This window comes from Argentina anserina, chromosome 2 (assembly GCF_933775445.1).
Source record: "Argentina anserina chromosome 2, drPotAnse1.1, whole genome shotgun sequence".
Classification (NCBI taxonomy): Eukaryota; Viridiplantae; Streptophyta; class Magnoliopsida; order Rosales; family Rosaceae; genus Argentina; species Argentina anserina.
In genome coordinates, this window is record NC_065873.1 from 15,652,128 (window position 1) to 15,672,799 (window position 20,672).

The 20,672-nt window shown below is 36.4% G+C and overlaps 1 protein-coding gene across 1 annotated transcript; it reads right to left on the reverse strand.

Annotated features, from left to right (window-relative positions):
* Positions 1 to 795: 795 nt before the first annotated feature.
* On the reverse strand, positions 796 to 19,549 carry LOC126784040 (probable flavin-containing monooxygenase 1). Its single transcript, XM_050509545.1, has 8 exons — positions 19,532 to 19,549; positions 19,351 to 19,429; positions 19,228 to 19,246; positions 18,574 to 18,817; positions 3,266 to 3,503; positions 1,818 to 1,993; positions 1,347 to 1,708; positions 796 to 1,242 (listed from the first exon to the last, which is right to left on the reverse strand). The coding sequence occupies exons 1-8, from the start codon at positions 19,547 to 19,549 to the stop codon at positions 900 to 902; spliced, it is 1,479 nt and encodes a 492-aa protein (XP_050365502.1). The 3' UTR covers positions 796 to 899.
* Between the last annotated feature and the right edge of the window lie 1,123 nt (positions 19,550 to 20,672).

Genomic DNA, 20,672 nt, shown 5'->3' on the forward strand with positions numbered 1-20,672 from the left:
GGGTTCGAGCTTAGGTAACTTGGAAGGAATATCAGCCAACTAGGCCTTGGGGGCTACTGGGCCCAAGGATGCTTGCCCTAGGGCCTAGGACATTTTAGACTAGTTTTGAGCCTAATACTATACTTGATAAGTCATAGAATATGTTCTCTTTTTTTTTTTGCTTTTCTTTTAACATTCGAATATCAGTTCTTTAAATAATAGTACTAGAGTATGTACTAAATTTAAGTTTCGGCTAAGACCTCTTGTCTGCTGCACGACAACAGAGGGAGAGTATATAATAGCTATTCAAGCTTTTGTTTTATAAAAATCATGTGGATTCCATAAAAAAAAAAAGTTACACACCGCTCTGCTAGGGTTTTTTCAAGCGACGCTATTGGCTAAATTGTTCTAAAATGGCCAGCGACGACAGACCTATTGCTCGGAGTTTTGTAGTGCATTTTCACATGGTTGCAATCAATAGTGCAATTTCATCTTTAAGTTTTATATCCTACTTTGTTTTTGAATTGATGCATATGCTTCGTATTATTGTAATTTCTATAAAAAGAAAAGTCGATGATAGCATTAAATAGCGAACTAGAACCACTCTAAGGACTAATTAATATTACTGTTTTTATATAAGTTTGTCGACTAATGTTACTAGTTGATGGCTCGATTATTTTTATCTTAAAGTTGTCATAACACATTTTCGATTTTTTCCGAAATGAATATATTAGACAAAAGTTTGGCAGACCTGAACGATTGGAAATGCTCCTGAGTCATGAACGACATGTGGGATTTACCACCAAATTATTTCACTGTAAGTAGAACCATAATTCGCCAATGCATCAATATGCATGGTACATCGCAAGCGTACATTAACTAGTTTAGGGGGAAACGTACATAAGCAAGTGTTAACTATTTTATGGGGAAACGTAATCCATTGGACCATACGGCTCAAATAATTCAGCAAATATACCCTTTTTCCTTTTGTGGCTCCATCCCATGTCCTTGCACAATTGGTCATTGTACCATATATGAAGGGCTCCGATGCAAGATCTCCGGTAGTACTCTCCGGCATACTGCTTTGCATATTTGTCCCATTTCTGCACATCTTTCTCCATCTCTTTTATGCTAGGTACCTTGAAGGTTCCTGCAAGGAGCTCTGACAGCCATCTACATCTGATCTCGGAGGTGTACAAGTTAAAGATACTCTCAGAGAATCCAATTACAGCCAGTTGTGGAATTCGTCCTTGTATGCATTCCCTGCTTAAAATGTGTTTACATATGCAGTCCATCTTAATCATGTAATTCATGTTATGTTACCCTGTACGCATTTCCGTATTTATGTAATAGCAGTAGCTAGTTACCTGTAGAGGGGCAATATTGCGTCTGGCTGTCCCATTATATAGTCCTGAAAGGTTGGAGACACAAAGATGTCTTTGAGCTTCTTGTCACCTCTAAACCCTGTCGCCAATATGACTAACTCCGTCTTGAGAGGAGATGCATCGCCCTCGACCAGAATGCCTTCTTCGACGAAGCCAAAGCCAGAGGGCGATTTCTTCAGTATGATGCTTCCCTCTTGTACTCGGTCATAGAACTTTTCAGGCACTATGGCACTCACGCAAGAACTAATATCTTGAAGGAAACTGTGCTTTGGGACCATCCCATACTTATATAATCCTAGCTTCTGGTTTATATATGTTTCCACAAATTTTGAAAAGGCCCATCTCTGCACAATATACATACTGTGAGACTAGCTAATAGCCATCACTCCTCATTACAGGTTGGATACATAGCTTGCTAGTACAGTATTACGTAAGAGTTGAACCCATGATTACCAGAAGAGAAAGGAACGTTGCAAGCAGACTGAGCAGGAAGCCTTCTCCTGGTTTATGAACTAAGAGTTCAGAGAAGCGAGTGAAGTAGAGTAATGCAAGAGACACACCCCATGGACGGTAATCCGGAAACGTCCAGTGTACTGTTCTGTACAATAATGTGCATGGGTTTTCTATCCCTGGAATTTAAATTAAAACCAATTAATTAAGAATGAAGTTTCAAATTAATTCAAAGGAAAATGATTGTTGACCTTAAAAATTTAGGCCTCAAAGGCCTTAATCTTATGTGTCAAGCCTAGTCACATAGATCCTATCATTTCTAAATTTATAAAATATCATTAATAAGTAGAAAAACTATCAAATCTTTTCCAAATTAGATCCTATCATTTCTAAATTTATAAAATATCATTAATAAGTAGAAAAACTATCAAATTTTTTCCAAATCTAATGATTATTATCTATACTATTAATAACTCAAACGCACTTTGTCAACTAAAACAGACATGAAATTACATAACGACATTTATATCATATATTAATTTCAAATTGTCTTAAATATTGGAAGAGCATTGTAATAAATGAAAATATAAAGATAAAATAGTAAATACAAAGGAAGTTGGTAACTACTTACGACTCCATTAAGTGCTCACATATATCTAACTTTAACCACTGTTGGTATTTATTAATTATAGAAAAAAAAATGAAAATCACATTTTTCATTTACTGTAACCATACAATAGCTACGCATATGTGGGTAGACTAGTTTTTTTTTAATATCTAAAAACCATATTTTATTTTATACATTTGAGTTCTATTTGTTCCTCGATCAATATATTTTTCTCAAATATTTGTTCTTCAACTTGTTTCTTCTATTACAAAAAAAACCCAAATAAACTCCCAAAAAGAAAAAGATGGTTACAAAATATATATTCTTTTCAATGCATTTTTTTTTTTGAATATGTGAATACATATATGAATATACACCCACATATATATAAGGGCCCTATATATAAATCATCTATAAAATTGAATATATAATTTGCACTAAATATATTGTACGTGTAATTTTAAAGGTTTATTTTCTTACATAGTTACACTAACTAGTAAATTAAAGAAAGTCAAAAAATCTAAATATGGAAAGAAAATATATTAAGATATTAATTAATTCATGGATCCTATTAACTAAAGAGGTAAGAAAAATTATCATTAAGTAATCAAATTTAATTAAGAGAAAAATGAAGTCAAATGTAAGAACAAATTATACCCATTAGATATTTTTAAAATAAATAATAATCATTAGATTTGAAATGATTTGATAGTCTTTTTACTTAACAATAATATTGCATAATTTTAGAAATGATATAACGTATCTATGTGATTAGATTTAATATATATGATTAAGGCTTTTAAGGCCTAAATTTATGAGGCCCCTTGTATCATTAATTACGTACCATTAGCATTTGAACATTCCATCGCAATGTCCATTCCATATTTCATAGACCCGACAACTATTACTTGCTTTCCTGTTACGAATTTAGCAGCACTCTCATCATCCATATTGGCATATTCCATCGAGTGGATGACTTTTCCATGAAATGATTCTGGTCCCTTATTGGGAGGGTATTCAGGAATATTTGGAACATCGCTGAATCGTCCGACGCAGAGGATCACAAAGTCTACTACATAAGTCTGTTTGTCATATTCAATTAGTATAAAAATATAAGTTTTATAATGATTTAGAGTTGTTGGATTAACAATGATATGATTGTCTTTTCATTTAAAAATGACATATTGGGTCATTATTTTAGTACTGTCGTTTATGTGGTAACTTTTGTCTTCTTTTTTCCATGGATTGCTTGTGGTGCCTTGAGAAAATGGGAGCTTAGAAATTCAATCACCACAGTCTTGCTCAAATAGTTCACTTATTGTTTTACATTTACAGTATGGCGATTGATAGAGCATTATAAGACGTCTATAATAAATTCTGTAAAATGTTATCGTTAGTATAAAATAAGCAGGGATCATTCAGTCCGGGAAATTGAAAAGAATTCTAAACTTTTTTTATTGTTAACAAATAATGGAGGTTTGAGATTGATTATTACCTACTAAAATAAAACCTAAATTACTATTTACATGATAGACTTCTTTTTAACAAATTAAAACAAATTCACCAATGCACCACATAATTACAAGTTTGGTTCTATCATGCATTATAATTCATCTGATTACATACTTTTAAACACCAATACAATTAGAGTCTTAGGGGAACATCTAATCATGCAATATTTCTATTGACGTTTAGGTTGACTTAGGGCCTCACCTAAATTGCATGCAATCAAGTTTAACAACACTTATGGTAGAATTCAAACAAGATTACATTTAAGCACAAAATCTTTATTGGACACATGTTTCACGGCGGCGTCACTCACCATGGGGTACATGTAAATTTCCATAATTTCTCACTTTAATTAACACAAACCGAACCTAATTAGGGCATGATTCGATTTGTGTCAATATGGATGATGAAAATAGCACTCAAATACAATCTTAATGACTGCATTCAAGCACTAAATTCGTAAGCACCTATCTGAAAATTATCTAAGAGCAAGTAAAAGAAGAGTATAACACAACAATAGAAATACAAACTCCAATAATTATAAGACCATAGATTCGGCATAGTCTCAAAAACATATCAAATACTATCTGAAAATTCTGAAACAAAATACAAAACCAATACTTCCACATAAACAATAGACTACAATCTTCATAGATAACGAATTGTAGATTAACACAAATAAATGAAGCCATGGAGATGAGTTGCGAGAATCACTCATTGTAGGAACCTTAGAGATACGGCTGCAATAGGTGAAACTCAGTGGAGATGATGATGGTTTTGGGGTGGACGACTTGGCTAATTTGTGAGGGAAGTTTATGGTGGTGTTTTAGTAGAGTTCAGCTCTTGAATGCTAAGGAGAAGTGATAACGTTTCTGTGTGAATGATGTGCTATTTATAGAAGAGTTTTGGCTCCTTGATTATTATAGCTTGGACTTTTTCTCCTCAATTTGTGGGTTGTCTCTTTCTTTCTCTCTTACATTATCTCTTTTTTTGTTTCACTTATTTTTGTCATTGGTGGGTGCAATCTCCTTTGATCAATTCCTTCTTTTTCTCCTTAATTTAGTTGTCTCATTCTTTCTTTCTTGCATTATCTCTTTTTGTTTACTTTATCTCTCCTTTATCTCTTCATTTTCTCTATCTTTTTATTTCACTTATTTTTGGATGCAATCTCCTTTGATCAATTCATTCTTTTTCTCCTTTAATTTGGTTGTCTCCTTCTTTAATCTTCTCCTTAATTGCATGATGTTTGCTGTATGAAAGTCTCTTCTCCCCTTTGTTTTGACTTTTCCTCTATTTTTTCCTTCATTTTAGCTACACAATCTCATCTTTAAAATATGAAAATAATAAAAGACAAGAATAAAGACAAGATAATTCATATAAACTTGTCCTAATCTAGACAAATATTGTCATAAAAAAACATACGCGATAGATAAGCTCAATTAGATTAGGAAAGTTTCCATTTCACAACAGAGAACTTTCTCGATCAAGTAAGTTACTAAAATAGTAAAGTACGATTAAGAAAATATGGTTAAGAAAGTTACGGAATACAAGTTTCAGTTTTAAGTATGACTTTCCCAAATGGTACGTTTCCTAGTCTAAAAATGATTCCTAATGCAAGTAGGATTCTCAATATATCGCCAGTGCAACAGAAACATTGAAAGATGAAGACTCCTAATCCAACTAGGTTTCCTAGTTCAACAAGGATCGAGACATATAATAGATCTTTGGCCATCTGAGGCTACAGCTTATTCTTAATATCCCAAGAGAAATGCATTTCCTTGCCTGCAAGCTTTATTAGATTGTAGCTTTCTTCTATTTACAGCTCTAAAATGGATAGCTAGATAGGTTCTAAAAGAACCTTCTAGTCCATTTATGCGTTTTCAACTCGTTTAAGCATAAAATGTCATCAATGCCACCGAAAACTCATACTACGACTCAATGACTCGAAATTATAACAATAAGGGCTAAGCAAAGTACAAATGGAGGTAAAAACATGTTAAGAACGTCACACAAAGTGCTCTTATCAATGATTAATTGGGGCTCCATGGTGATTACATTTAAGAGGAAATATAATCAGTTGGACTATATGGCTCAAATAGTTCAGCAAAGAGTCCCTTCTTCCTTTTGGGGTTCCATCCCATATCCTTGCACAGTTGGTCATTGTACCAAATTTGCAGAGCTCCGATGCATGGGTCCGATAGTATTTCCCAAAATATCGCTTGGCATACTCGTCCCAACGCTTCACGTCTTTCTCCATTTCTTGTATGCTTGGTACCTTGAATGTGTCTTTAAGAAGCTCTGTTAACTAGGGTTGTAAGTATGTTCAAGCTACTCGTGTTCGACTTGAGTTCGTAAAATTAAATCAGCCGAATTTAAGCTTAATATTTAATCCGACCTTAAAAATGAGCTAAGTTTAAACATTAAGTGATAGAACGTTAATTGGATTTACCCATTAGCTCATGGTTTCTTCTTCATGTTTTCTGGAAATTGATTCAAAACAGTCAAGCGGGAGTATGCATGGAGTGCTAGCTAAATGTATATAAAGCGTATTTAAATAAGAGAATTCAGATTAGATAAGTACTAAAATATTTATCCCGCCAACCACTAGTTTGAACCCGTACATTACCGCCGCACTAAAATATTTGTCCAGCGAGTTAGAAACCCGTTAGTTAACGAGTGGAACTGAATTGACATTTTATCCCGCCAACCGCCAGTTTAAAACCGTTAGAAACCCGCCGCACTAAAAAAAAAGTCATGACCCTCTTTTGGGTTTTGAGTCTTTTGACACCGACTCATTTCTTTCATTTCACATCGACTTCAACGACTTCTACGGCCGCAAGTGTTCCCTCTTGACTCCGGCTACGAAACCTCGCCGAGACCGGCTCCAGCGAACAGTGTCAGCTCCAATGACCGCCATCAGAGCCATTGGTGTTAAAACCCACTTCTCAACCAATCTCACACTTCTGGTTTACAAGTAAGGGTTCTCACTTTGGTTTTTTATTTAGTGTTTCGTTTCTTACCGGTTTCATTGTATAATCGAGATGCCCACCATTTGGCTGATCTTTTTTTTTTTTTTTTTGGGTTTGCAGATGTTTTGGTTGGGCATTTGCTTCAGGGTATGTTGACTAAAAAGTAATGGGAATCAATTTATGAGGAATCATTCTCATTCCTGTATAAAGATGTGTTTACTAGCCGTAAGTAATATGAATGAGAGTTATGAGACTATGGTCTCCACGACAAAAACAGAGAATGATTCTCCAATTTTCATTCCCTAGTGGGGGGTTGGTATTGATTTCGATTCATGGGTGATTAAATTGAAATTTATAAATTAACCTCATTATTTCATGAGAATTCAAAGCTATCAAATACAATAATCCTAAACTTGTTGGGGTATTTTTGGCCCATTAATTCATTATCCCTCATTCCTTCAATAAAGAAACAAATGAATAAGAATGAACCTTTGTCTTTCTCATTCCCATTCTTTCTCACTCTGATTCCTTCTCATTCACATTCAAGTTTAGTAAACCTCCCCTCAATTCCCATTTGTATTGATTCTAGAGTGTTATAAATGGAGGAGTGACTTGTTGAATTGGCTATACTTTGGAGTTTTATAAAGAGTTGTTGCTAAGTAGTGAGTACATATTGAGTTCAATCATGTTGCAGATTATCTATATGTGATTGTTCTATGCAACTTTATGACCTCTGAGTACATACAGTGCTCAATCAATTTATGGTTTCTTCGACTTGGATAGTTAACGAATCAATCATGCATGCTCTTCGCTATTCAGAGTTCATACCACAAGGAGACAAAGAGAATAATAGAGGTAAAGTAATCCTGAGTCAAATATGACACGATTTGAAAAATAAATTTTCTGATATTTATTAATCTTACACTAGAGGCTACATATAGAGAATACATTATACAACAATTCTACGTACTACGTACTAGCATATACAGAATATGTAAATATTAACCACATGATTTACATCCCTAAATTACATTCTATGACTCACGCTGACAATTCCTCTCAAGTTGGCACATACATATCAACCATGTCCAACTTGCTTATTGAGACATAAAATGTCTTCTTAGAAACTCATTTAGTGAATATATTTGCAAACTGCTCTTCAATAGGGACAAAAGGAAAATTAATAATTTTTACATCTAGCTTCTCTTTTATGAAATGACGATCCACCTTCATATGTTTAGTATGATCATGTTGTACTGGATTCTGTGATATATCATTTGATGTTTTGTCGTCAATACAATTTCATAACATTTTTCAACTTAACACCCAAATCACGTAGTAGACTTCTCAGCCACAATAATTCACACACTACATGAGCCAAACTTCTATACTCAGCCTCAGCACTTGATCGAGTCACAACTTTCTGCTCATGTGACCAAATTACCTCCCACAAAGGTGAAGTAACCTGATGGTTGACCTCTTGTCTATAATATTTCATGCAAAAACAACCATACACAGTCAAGTTATTACATGAATTAATAAGCATGAAGAAGCAAAGTTGAACATGTAAATATATGAGTATAACCTTACGCATCCAAATACCCTATACTAACATGCTATCTATAACCCTCTACCAATTAACTCATGTTAACCCTACGCAGTCCAAACATGAGCCATGGTACATAATATTAAGCATCAGAATCATAAATGATTTTGAATATACATGAATCAGATAACTAGAAAATCATATGATAATATAAGAACAATAAAACACACACACACACACATAAATTAATAATCAAAACAAAACAGAAAGTAGAAGAATAAGATGATGAAAGACATAAAGATTGAACTAAAATAAAAAGAAGAATTCATAGAATTATATTTTTGTTAGTCGAAACTCCAAACACAACCACTATGATTACACAAGAGAGCAATGGCTAAGGAGAAAGAAAAACCTAAACACACTATGGTTATGGAGTAGAGAAGGAGAGACAGAAGACTTGGTGTGGCAAAAAAGAGGTGCTTAACTCCTTAATTAAGTCTCATATAATAGGGAAGAAACCCTACAAAGTTGAACAAATATTGGCACTTCTTTGAGATAATGATAAACTGATCCAAGGGCATGAAATAACTAATTTTTCTGTCCTCAATTGTTGCTCAGAGAAACCCTAGAAGGAATCCAATTTGTGGCTAACACTTTCTTTCCTTCCTTGACTAGGATTGCATTTCCTCTTCTTTCTCTGACAATTTGACCTCTTCTCAGTAAATCAAGCATAATTTCCTCTAGAAAATTGACATTGATGCAATTCCAACAACTCTAAAAACTAATCTCATAGGGTTTCCATCGATATATTATTCAGAATTTTCCTCCATATAGATTAGGGGTGGGCACGGGACCGGATGGGACGGGACGTTGCTCATCCCACGTCCCGTCCCACTCTTTTGAATCGGGACGGGATCGGGACGGGACGAGGGTTTTTAAGAATGCATCCCACTCGGGATTAATCCCGGTTGGGACGGGACGGGATCGGGACGGGACAAATCCCAACTTCCTATGAAGTTAAATAAAAACCTATATTTTTACTTTTTCATTAACAAAGTAACATTTAATAATGAAATTTTAACAAAAAAAAATACATATTATGTTCAAAATATTATAATTTAGCATTATGATTTGAGTTGAAATAATTTTGGAGTTATTAAGAACATAAATTAGTTTCATTTTAATACAATATATAAAAATTTTTAAGTTTTTATTAAAGGTGGGACGGGACGAGACGAAGCGGGATAGAAATTATTCGTCCCACGTCCCGTCCCACTAGTATGAAACGGGACGGGACGAATGTTTTTAGACCTCCGTCCCGTCCCGTCCCTATGAATTTCGGGACGGGATTGGGATTTCCGTTTTTTATGCCCACCCCTAATATAGATTGCCCACTATGAGTCATTAAAGTTGACTATTCTGCAAAGACATAATACTGATTTCGGGTTTCTTTACTCTTTTATTTCTTTAAACACATATTCCTCTTATTTTGCTCAAATAAACTTAAAAACAATAAACAAAGTTAAAATAAATATTATTAATAGAATAACTAAACTAAATAAGATATATAACATATTAAGAACGTTGAATTATATATTAGGTTCTCATTCTAGAACTTGGGTGTCTCATGCTTCTACCTGTGGTGGAGCTTCTAATACTGCTGGAACATGGTTATATGAAGCTTGTACCTTTGAATGAGTATTTTCTACTGTTGGTACCTAGTTATTTGAAGTTTCTACCTCAGAATGAGTTTCTACTACTATAGTCAAAGTATCTTCACCAATAACTCTTTTTGATTCCCCCCCTCGCCATGATACAACTCTTTGAAATATGAATGCTCCCCTTGAATAGTTGTATAAAACAACTTATGTCCTTAAATAAAATAACATCCGTAGTTACATAATACTTTCTGGTACGTGGATGATAACACTTGTATCCCTTTTGACTACTTTCATATCCAACAAACACACACTTGATCGCTGGATGATCTAACTTCTACTTTCTCTGGCTTTTAGGGACATGAACAAAAACCACATATTCAAATACATGGGCAGGTATATTGTGAAAGGAAGGAATGAAGACATGAGATGTAAGAACCTGAAAATGAAATTTTTCCTGAAAGACACTAGATGGAAGACGACTGATAAGGTGAGTTTAAGTTGCTACCACATCACCCCATAGATACTTAAACATATGAGCACTAGAAATAATGGAACAATCCATATCAAGGAGATGACGCTTTTTCCTTTTGGACACCCCATTTTGCTCTGGTGTTTGTGGACAGAGTTTAGTGAATAATCTCATAATCTTTGAAAAATTGTTGAAAAACATGATTGTCATACCCCCCAATTATCAGAACGAAGAATCTTAATGGTACTATTATACTATGTTTGGACATAAGTATGAGAAGTTTGAAAAGCAGGGAAAATCTCATCTCTGATTTGAAGAAGAAAAACTCACGATGACCTAGTACAATCATCAATAAAAGACACATAATTATTCATAGCTGTGACTGTAGGCTCTTTGGAAGGTCCCCAAATATCAAAATGAATTATTTCAAAAGGGATATGACTCTTAGAAAAACTCGGACAATAGGTAGAATGCTGACTCTTAGCAAGGACACATTTTCACAACACAAAGAGGACTCATCCACACCAATTAATAGAGAAGACATGCTTTTTTTTATAACATGGAAAGATGAATGTTCCAATTGGCGATGCCACAACCAAATTTCACTTATTTGATTAGAACTTGCAGGCAAGGCAGTGCTTTTGGTTTAGCTCCTGCATATGTCTGATCCAGGTGAAACAATATGCCCCTCAAATCTCCCTTACCGATTATTTCCATGGTGAGAAGATCCTGAAAAATTACATATATGGGAAAAAAGATTACAAAACATCGAGACTCAATATTCAATTGGGGAACAAATATAAAGTGATGTGACAGGTTAGGTACATATAGATCATTATGAAGCTCTAAAATAAGAGTGACACAAACTGATCATCTCCCTAATACAGGAAAAACCTCATCATTAACATTAGTGACATGAGAAACTGGTATAGAAGACAACTCAGTAATAAAGTAAGATTTATCAAAAGTCATATGATCAGAGGCACTAGAATAAATAATTGAAGTATCAGAACCAACAAAACTAGAAACTTTTAAAGCCATACTAATCTTACCGCCTACTCGAGACTTTGTAGTCACAAAGATATTACCATTAGTGCCGAATTGCCTCACAACATGTCTAGTGTCGTGTGAGAACTCAACTCTCTAGCCATTCTTGCCATCTAATTTCCGGGTAACAGTGTCAGCATTTCTCATGTGGACAAAATCAATGAAAGCATAACTCGGTGGTTTCCTTGCAATTCATATCCTTATAATAATTCTAAAGTTATAGAACTCAATATCAAGCTCTCCTTCTGTAACTAGAAAATCCAGATTGTCAACGTAGACACAAGTCATTATTATTATTATTATTTGTTCCGAGTGTACTGATCAAATCCCTTGGTGTACTGAATAAATCTGTTCACAATAAGTTGGGTTTGATGAAGTGGGTCAGAGAAAAGCGGGTCGGAGTGAATCCGGGTCAAAACACTGAAACTAGGTCGGCCCGATCTGAAGCGAGTCGAACTGATCTTTGAGAAGTAACGACGGCGCCTTCTTGGAGAAAGAGCAATCTGGAGGCAAAACCGACCAGAGAGAATGACGAATGACAATCGCTCACGATCTGGCAGAATCGGTCGGATTGATCTGTGGGTAGAGACGGAAGTAATTGTCATTGGGAAACTGGGTTGTGACAACAATGAGACGATGATTATGGACGACGCCTGACCGATCTAAACCAGAAGAGACGCAGAAGATGCGACGGCGGCGGAAGGACGCTGGGCTAATGAGGCAGTGACGTTGAATCCGAGAATTGGAGTTGCACTGATAGGGTGCCCAAAGCAAAGCGGAAGAAGACGACGAAATTGAAAGGAGATAAAACCCTAACAATGAGGTTCAATTATACAAATAAATTGCAGTGGAAAAACAAAGAGACAAAATCATTTCTGGTCTTTGCTCTGATACTAAGTTAAATATGACACAATTTAGAGAATGAATTTTCTGATGTCTATCAATCTCACATTAGAGGCTACATATAGAGAATAGATTGTACTACAAGTCTACGTACTACCATATACATAATATGTAAGTACTAACTACATGATTTACATCTATAAATTACATTCTATAACTCACAATGACAGTTTCTGAGAAATAAAAATTAACCAAAAAACAAACACATTAATGGGTCATAGCGGTTTCCAACGGGTAGCCCGCGAATCCAACGGGTAAAATCCGCTGTTATCCCCTCCCCCAATCCCGATTTATTAGTGCAATTATCATATGTTAAATTTCGTATTTGTTTTGTAAATACAATTATTATAGAATAATATTACAATGTTGTAATATCTCAGGCCACCTAGTTAAGATATTATATGCTTCGAGCCCACTGGCCCACACATTTTTTTTCTTGAGCCCACTGACTGATCTAAAACGTGTCTAATGAGTAGCTGTCAGTGTCATCCAAGCATCTGTCAACTCACAACTAGATATTGTCCATTATTGGCCTCATGCCAAGCTGACACCCCAGAAGGCCGCACAAATCCGTTCATAAGGTCTACACCCTAAAACGCATCTCATTAGAGGTACTCGACCCTCCACGTATGAGCACAATCTGGGGGATGTGGATACCTGTCACACATGTTAGTTAGACCTACGTACATCATAATGTCGCATTAAATATGTGTCAATAATCATCCTGCTTGCGAGTAATTCAACTTATTTTTTAAAAACTAACTCCTAAAATTTGCTTCTCATTAATTCGCTCAAATCATAGATCCCAGGTGTGTCAATAGTGCCACTCAAAATACATACATAAATTTAGAATCTTAAAATTTAGAAGGATAGATGGCTTTTTATTCAAGTACTACATAACATAATTTGGTAGATAAGTGATCTGTAAGGTACGTAACGTTCCATGAAACTAGAAGAATTGAGGTCACGCCTCATTTAGGCCAATATTGATTTTCCTTATTGAATAACAAAAGTGCACTTAGTATTTATTCGGGGAAAAAAAGTCAATTTATTTGTTTTTCTCAGAGACTTTAATGTGAGTCCCATCCAGAATTTCTAACATGGGTTTTCTTGCAATGCGTCCCCCGTTGATCAATGACCGTCTACAACGAACCATGAATTCAAAGGATTATTAAACGTCTATCATGGTTTTGGCTAGACGAGTGCTAAAACTAAGAATGGTTGGTATAAAATGTACCTGTATTTTGTGACCAAGACATGCAAAAGGTGGCTATGAACAACCTGCTATACTCTGCTCCTGCACATTGCCTCCTTTCTCCACCAAAAGGCATGAATTTTTTTGATGTAACATTCGAGTCCGTGTCCTATATTTCATCAAGACAACTTGTATTGTTAATCTATCGCCTTCCACTAATATCTTTTTTTCTCAACTAATTATAAAAACATCTAGCTACGATCAGTGAGCAACCTATTCGTTCTTCTATGTTCAACAGAGTTAAACAAACTTAACGTTTGTATTAAATGCTTATCTCTATACACATAATGTCCTATATATAATCAAGAGTTTAATTAAGCGCGAATCACTCCTTGATTCACGGAGTAAATCACGCCCGTTATTTACTCCGTCACTTACGCTAACACTCCCCCTCAAGTTGGCGCATACACATCAACCATGTCCAACTTGCTAAGTAAGTCATAAAAGGTCTTCTTAGACACTCATTTTGTGAGCATATAGGCAAGTTGTTCTTCTGTACGAACAAAATGAAAACTAATGATCTTAGTGTCTACCTTCTCCTTTATAAAGTGACGATCAACCTCCACATGTTTTGTACGATTATGTTACATATGATTCTGTGAAATATCAATAGCTGCCTTGTTGTCACAGTACAGCTGCATAGCACACTTAGGCTTAATACCCAAATCTTGTAGCAAATTTATAAGCCATAACAATTCGCACACTCCCTAAGCCATACCTCTATACTCTGCTTCAGCACTAGATCGAGCTACCACCTTTTGTTTCTTACTCTTCCACGTAACAAGATTACCCCCAACAAAGGTAAAGTACCCTGATGTAGATCTTTGATCTGTAATATTTCCAGCCCAGTCTGCATATGTGAAGCCACAAATTTCAAGGATACTATTGTGATTGTAAAACATTACTCCTCTCCCTAGAGCTGACTTCAAGTACCTCAAAATCCTTACAACAGCATCCATGTGATCCACACTGGGATTATGCATGAACTGACTCACTACACTTACTGCATACGCAACATCTGGTATGGTATGTGATAAATAGATCATGCGTCCAACTAGCCTCTGATAACGAGTTTTTTCAGTAGGCACTTGATCTAGATACTCTGCTAACTGATGCTTCTGCTCAATAGGAGTATCAATGGGAGTGCAATCCAACATACCTGTCTCTGTCAGTAGATCAAGGATGTACTTCCTCTGACACAGATATATACCATCACTTCCCTGGGCTACCTCAATTCCCAAGAAGTACTTGACTGTACCTAGGTCTTTCATCTCAAACTTTGTGGCTAGCTGTTTCTGTAATCTATCCACCTCAACAATATCATTTCTAGTAACTACCATATCATCAACATATATAATTAGGGCTGTTACATTCCCTTGTTGATGTCTGAGAAATAAATTGTGGTCTAAATTACTCTGTTTGTAGCCAATTTTCCTCATGAATTGTGAGAATCTTCCAATCCAAGCACGAGGTGACTGTTTAAGACCATACAAAGACTTTCTCAATCTGCATACAAAGTTACTTGGAGAATCGGCCACATATCCAAGCAAAAAGATCCATGTATACTTCCTGTGTGAGTTCTCCATGAAGGAATGCGTTCTTAACATCAAACTGTATAAGTGGTCAATTTAAGCTAGCAGCAAAAGAGAGTAATACCCGAATAGTGTTTTATCTTTGCAACAGGTGCGAATGTCTCATCATAGTCTATGTCATATGTCTGGGTGAACCTTTTTGCTACTAAGCGTGCTTTATACCAGCTCACTGACCCATTTGGATTATGTTTCACTGTAAACACCCAACGACATCCCACAACCTTCTTGCCATGTGGTGGAGATACAAGTTCCCAAGTATTGTTCTTTTGTAATACTTCCATCTCTTCCTCCATTGCTTTCCTCCATTTTGGATCTCCTAATGCATCATGCACTTTGTTAGGTACTGATACAGTATATATTTGGTTCACAAATGATTCACATGACTTAGACAATCTTTTGGTAGACATAAAATATCTCATGTCTCCCCCTCTCCATGATACAGCTCTTCGAAGTATGAATTCTCCCCCTGAAGAGTAGTATTGGAAGAGGAAAAATAACTCATATCCTCAAAGAAAGTAACATCCATAGTGACATAGTACTTCCTGGTAGGTGGATGATAGCACCGGTACCATTTCTGATGTCCGCCATACCCAACAAACACACATTTAACGGCCCGAGCATCCAACTTAAATCTCTGGTGTTTTGGAAGATGGACAAAAACAACACAACCGAAAACAGGGGCATGAGATTATGAAAAGAGGGTAATGAGACATGAGATGCAAGCACCTCATATGGAACTTTTCCCTGAAGGATACGAGATGGAAGACGATTAATGAGGTGGGCGGAAGTTATGACAGCATCTCCCCAAAAATATTTAGGCATATGGGCACTAAAAAGAATACACCGAGCCATATCAAATAAATGACGATTTTTCCTTTCAAAAACGCCATTCTGCTCAGGTGTGTAAGGACACGTTGTTTGATGAACAATTCCGTGTGTGTTAAAGAACTCTTGAAAGACACGATTCACATATTCCCCCCCCCCATTATCAGAACGAAGAACTCTAATTGTGGCATTCTATTGTGTTTGGATAGTGGTATAGAAGGTTTGAAAAGCCGAAAAAACATCATCTTTAGTTTTAAGGAGAATAATCCATGAAAGATGTGTGTAATTATCAATAAATGACACATAATACCGCATTCCTAACACAATATACTCTTTGGAGGGTCCCTAAACATCATAATTAATTAATTCAAAAGGAATGCTACTTTTATTAGAAGTACTAGGAGAATAAGTAGATCGATGACTCTTGCCCAAAACACATGTCTCACAATGTAAAAAAGGCTCATCCACACTAATAAACAAAGTAGGCATGGATTTTTTTTCATAACAGTAAAAGATGGATGCCCTAAGCGACGATGTCATAACTAAACTTTACTTAGCTTGTCAGAAGTGGAAATTAAAGCGGTCCAAGACTGTGGCCTGGGTTTCTCCCCCGCATATATCTGATCCAGATGAAACAACCTGCCCCTCAGATACCCCCGACCAATGAACTCCCCGGTGAGAAGATCCTGAAATATCACATACATAGGAAAAAATGTCACAAAACACTTAGCTTCAGTGTTCAATTGTGGGACAGATATCAAATGATGAGATAAAGCATGTATATATAGCACATTGTGAAGCTCTATTGTGGGAATAATACGAACTGACCCTTTCCCTAACACGGGGAATGCCTCACCATTAGCATTAGTAACATAGGGTATTGGTCGAGGAGACAATATGGTAAAATAAGATTTGTCATAAGTCATATGATCAAACGCACCAGAATCAATAATTCATGTATTAAAACCAACAAAGCTAGAAATATTTAAAGTCATACCAATTTTATTACGACCAGCTATGGATGCGGTAGGTGTTGCTCGTCCTACTGTATGATGATCGTGTCTAACTACACCATAGATATATGGTTCTTGTACTAATTGAAGAGCTTCTTTCACCTTGGGACGATAATTAGGCCTCTTAGGCCTAAGGTGTGGATACAACTTCCAACAGGTCGCACGAGTTTGGTTAGTATCATGACAATAAGAGTAAGGAGGGCGGGGCTGATTCCCGAAGCCTGGCGGTGGTCCTTGCTGATGAACTGGAGCTGAAGTTGCCTGCCGAAGGGGTGCTGCCAGAGATCTACTTCCATCTCTAGCATAAACAGTAAGGCTGGAAACTTCAACTTGTGCCTGATGAAGACTCTCCTGTTGAGACTCATCCTTATGGATATATGTGAAAGCTGTGATTAGGCTAGAAGGTTCAGTTTTTTTGAGCAATTCTCTTTTCGCACTGTTATGCTTTGCATCAAGACCTTTTAGGAAATGGTGAACTCGCTCAAGCTCCTTCTCTTGTTGGTACCAAACAATATCCTCCTGATTTTTTATCATGCAAGGACATTTCACATCAATCTCAGCCCAAATATTTTTCATTTTGGTGAAATATTGCACCACCGGTTGCCCATCTTGTTGCATCGCTAAAGTTGTGCACATTAACTCATGAACTTGTATGAAATAAGAGTCATTAGTATATAAGTCTTCCAATGTCTTCCATATTACTTGCGCAGTGTCACATACTTCCACCAGATCAACTATTTCTTCATTCATAGCTTTCGATAAGACTGACATTACAAGACTATCATCATCGTCCCACTTAGTGTAAGCAACAATATCATCTGCACTAGGAGCCTTAGTTACTCCGCTGACATGCCCCATCTTGTGCATTCCTCGAAGATGAGTTGCCATAATTCTCTTCTATTTACGGAAATTGGTCCCATTGAGTTTGACTCCCTCGAATGAACTATTTTCAGAATTCTTGACAGATACTTCAAGCTTCTAAATATCAGAGACCTGAGAACTTTTTTCTTTTCCAGAACCCATTGTAAAACAATCAACAAATCAGTAGTTATGTAGCGGAAACAAAAAACTGAAATGAACCTGCTGCTGGTGCACTTGCACTATCGGTGAATGTGCACTGATGCTGGTGCACTTGCAATGTCGGTGAACGTGCACTACTGTAGGTGCACTTGCACTAGCGTTGGACGTGTGTTGACGAACCGGGTCGGGCCAGGAATCGCCGGAGAGAGACGCGACCGGTCGAAGAGGGACGCCGCGATGGGGAGGACGACACGACGGCGAGCTGGAAACTTCGTCGGCGAGCTGGAAACAAACGTGAGGGACGCCGGCGGACAGAAGCTGTCGGGGTCGGCCCAGGAATTGCCAAAGAGAGACATGACCGGTCGAAGAGGGATGCTGCGACGGGGAGGACGATGTCGACGCGACCGGTAGAAGCGTGACGGGGAAGACAACGCGACGGCGAGCTGGAAACTTCGTCGGCGAGCTGGAAACGCCGGCAGACTGGAGAAGAAGACGTTGTCTCGGCTCCGAAAGGGAAGTCGGCCGAGAAAACTTCAATGCTAAGGCGGTTGTGCTGAGGGCATTCCTGAGTTGAGAGGATGGCTTTCCTTCAGCAGGTTACAAAAGCAAGAAAAACCTAGAAAAGTAGGGGATGAAAAACTAGGCTACTGATACCAAGTTAAACAGACTTAACATTTGTATTGAATGCTTATCTCTATACACAAAATGTCTTATATATAATTAAGAGTTCAATTAAGCACGAATCACTCCTTAATTCACGGAGTAAATTACGCCCGTGATTTACTCTGTCACTCACGCTAACAAACAATACAACTCATTACGTGTACTTTCTGTTCAAACCATTTGGTGCAACGAATTACATGTAAATTTTTGCAAGCTGTGCGCGTTTGCTATAGTACTACACACATACCTTCCAACGCCATGGATTGAACTCGCAGGGATCATTATATGTGTCGGAATTCAGCTGAAGGGCAGAGGTGACAACTATTATAGTCACCCAGCTGGAATTGTAAATCCTGCAGAGGATTTCAGATTTTAATACGTAGATATATGTTATTATAAAAATTCACTTCATGCATGAGAAAGCAAAGAACTAGATTGATTAAGCAATTCGGCGTACCTTTTAATGGGATATCTGCCAGTGCTCTACGCAATAAGCCAGGGGCAGTATTTCCCGCCCTAATAATTTCATTGATAACCTATACATTTTGTAATGAGACATACTAAAGAGACGAAATCTTTTGCAGGACATAAGATAGCATGTACATCGATCTGTTGTCATTTGAGCTTGCAGGACTAACCTGAAAAGTAAACGTCATCGATTTATACTCGTTCCATGCAATGATCTAAATAGCGGTTATCAACATTGTATCGGTTTTGTAAAATAAGGATATAACGAGGATATATTAAGATATATCAGATTTATCGTTTTTACTAATTTTTAATTAAATTTAATATATTTACAAACATATACTGCAAAATATACCAATAAACTTGAGAATTTAAAAATTATACTTCAAAATATACCAAATAAACTTCATAAAAATATTTGATTGTTTTGACAATTAAAATACATAAATAGTATTAATTAATAAAAATAGAGGTGATCATTCATCATAAACTCTCTCGTCATCGAATGTTATCGATGAATTTTTTTTAATTATTTTTTTAAAACGACGTGGTTTAAAAAAAACGTCGGGTCAAACTTAATTTGACCTGATATATCGTCATTTGACTTGATTTTTCCGATTAACCGATATAATAGACCGATAAACAACTTATCGTATTGTTTTCTTAATATCGGAGATATATCCTGAGATATTTAGAACATTGATTCCATGTTGGGGAGGGGGGGACTCTAGATGTTTTCTATTGATCAGAATTGCCTCATGCACAGCCTATATCATAAAAGAGATTATAAATATATATGATTACTGTCAACGTACAGTATAGCAATCGCGAGCTCTAATTAATTAACTTGATGGTTCAACTTTGTCTACTTACAGTCAGCTATCCTCAAGAAACAAATTATCCTGTAGTATCGGTTAACTTCAACGGCAAGTTCGATCGGTTTTATGTCAATGTTACACGTAAGGCTGGAGATGACAGTTTTATTGTCCGAGTTTAGATTTCCCTGTCGTTGCCACTTCTCCAAAAGTCCAATCTAGTTGGGGTGACTACAATTCTGTACATTATTATTTTTTCTTTAATGAAACAAATTCATTTGGCATAAGCCAATGTGAGCTCAAAGCTCATAAAGACCACAAAATTCAAGCAAAAGATGACTAGCCACCCTAGGCTGCACTACACTAGACAGAATAAATCGAAATCTAAAAAGTTTAACAAACTAAAATACTTCTAAAATAAGCGGACATAACTAGCAATCAAAAACAAATAAGCAGAATAGACTCCACGAACCCTCCTAACTAGAGCCGTGGATGC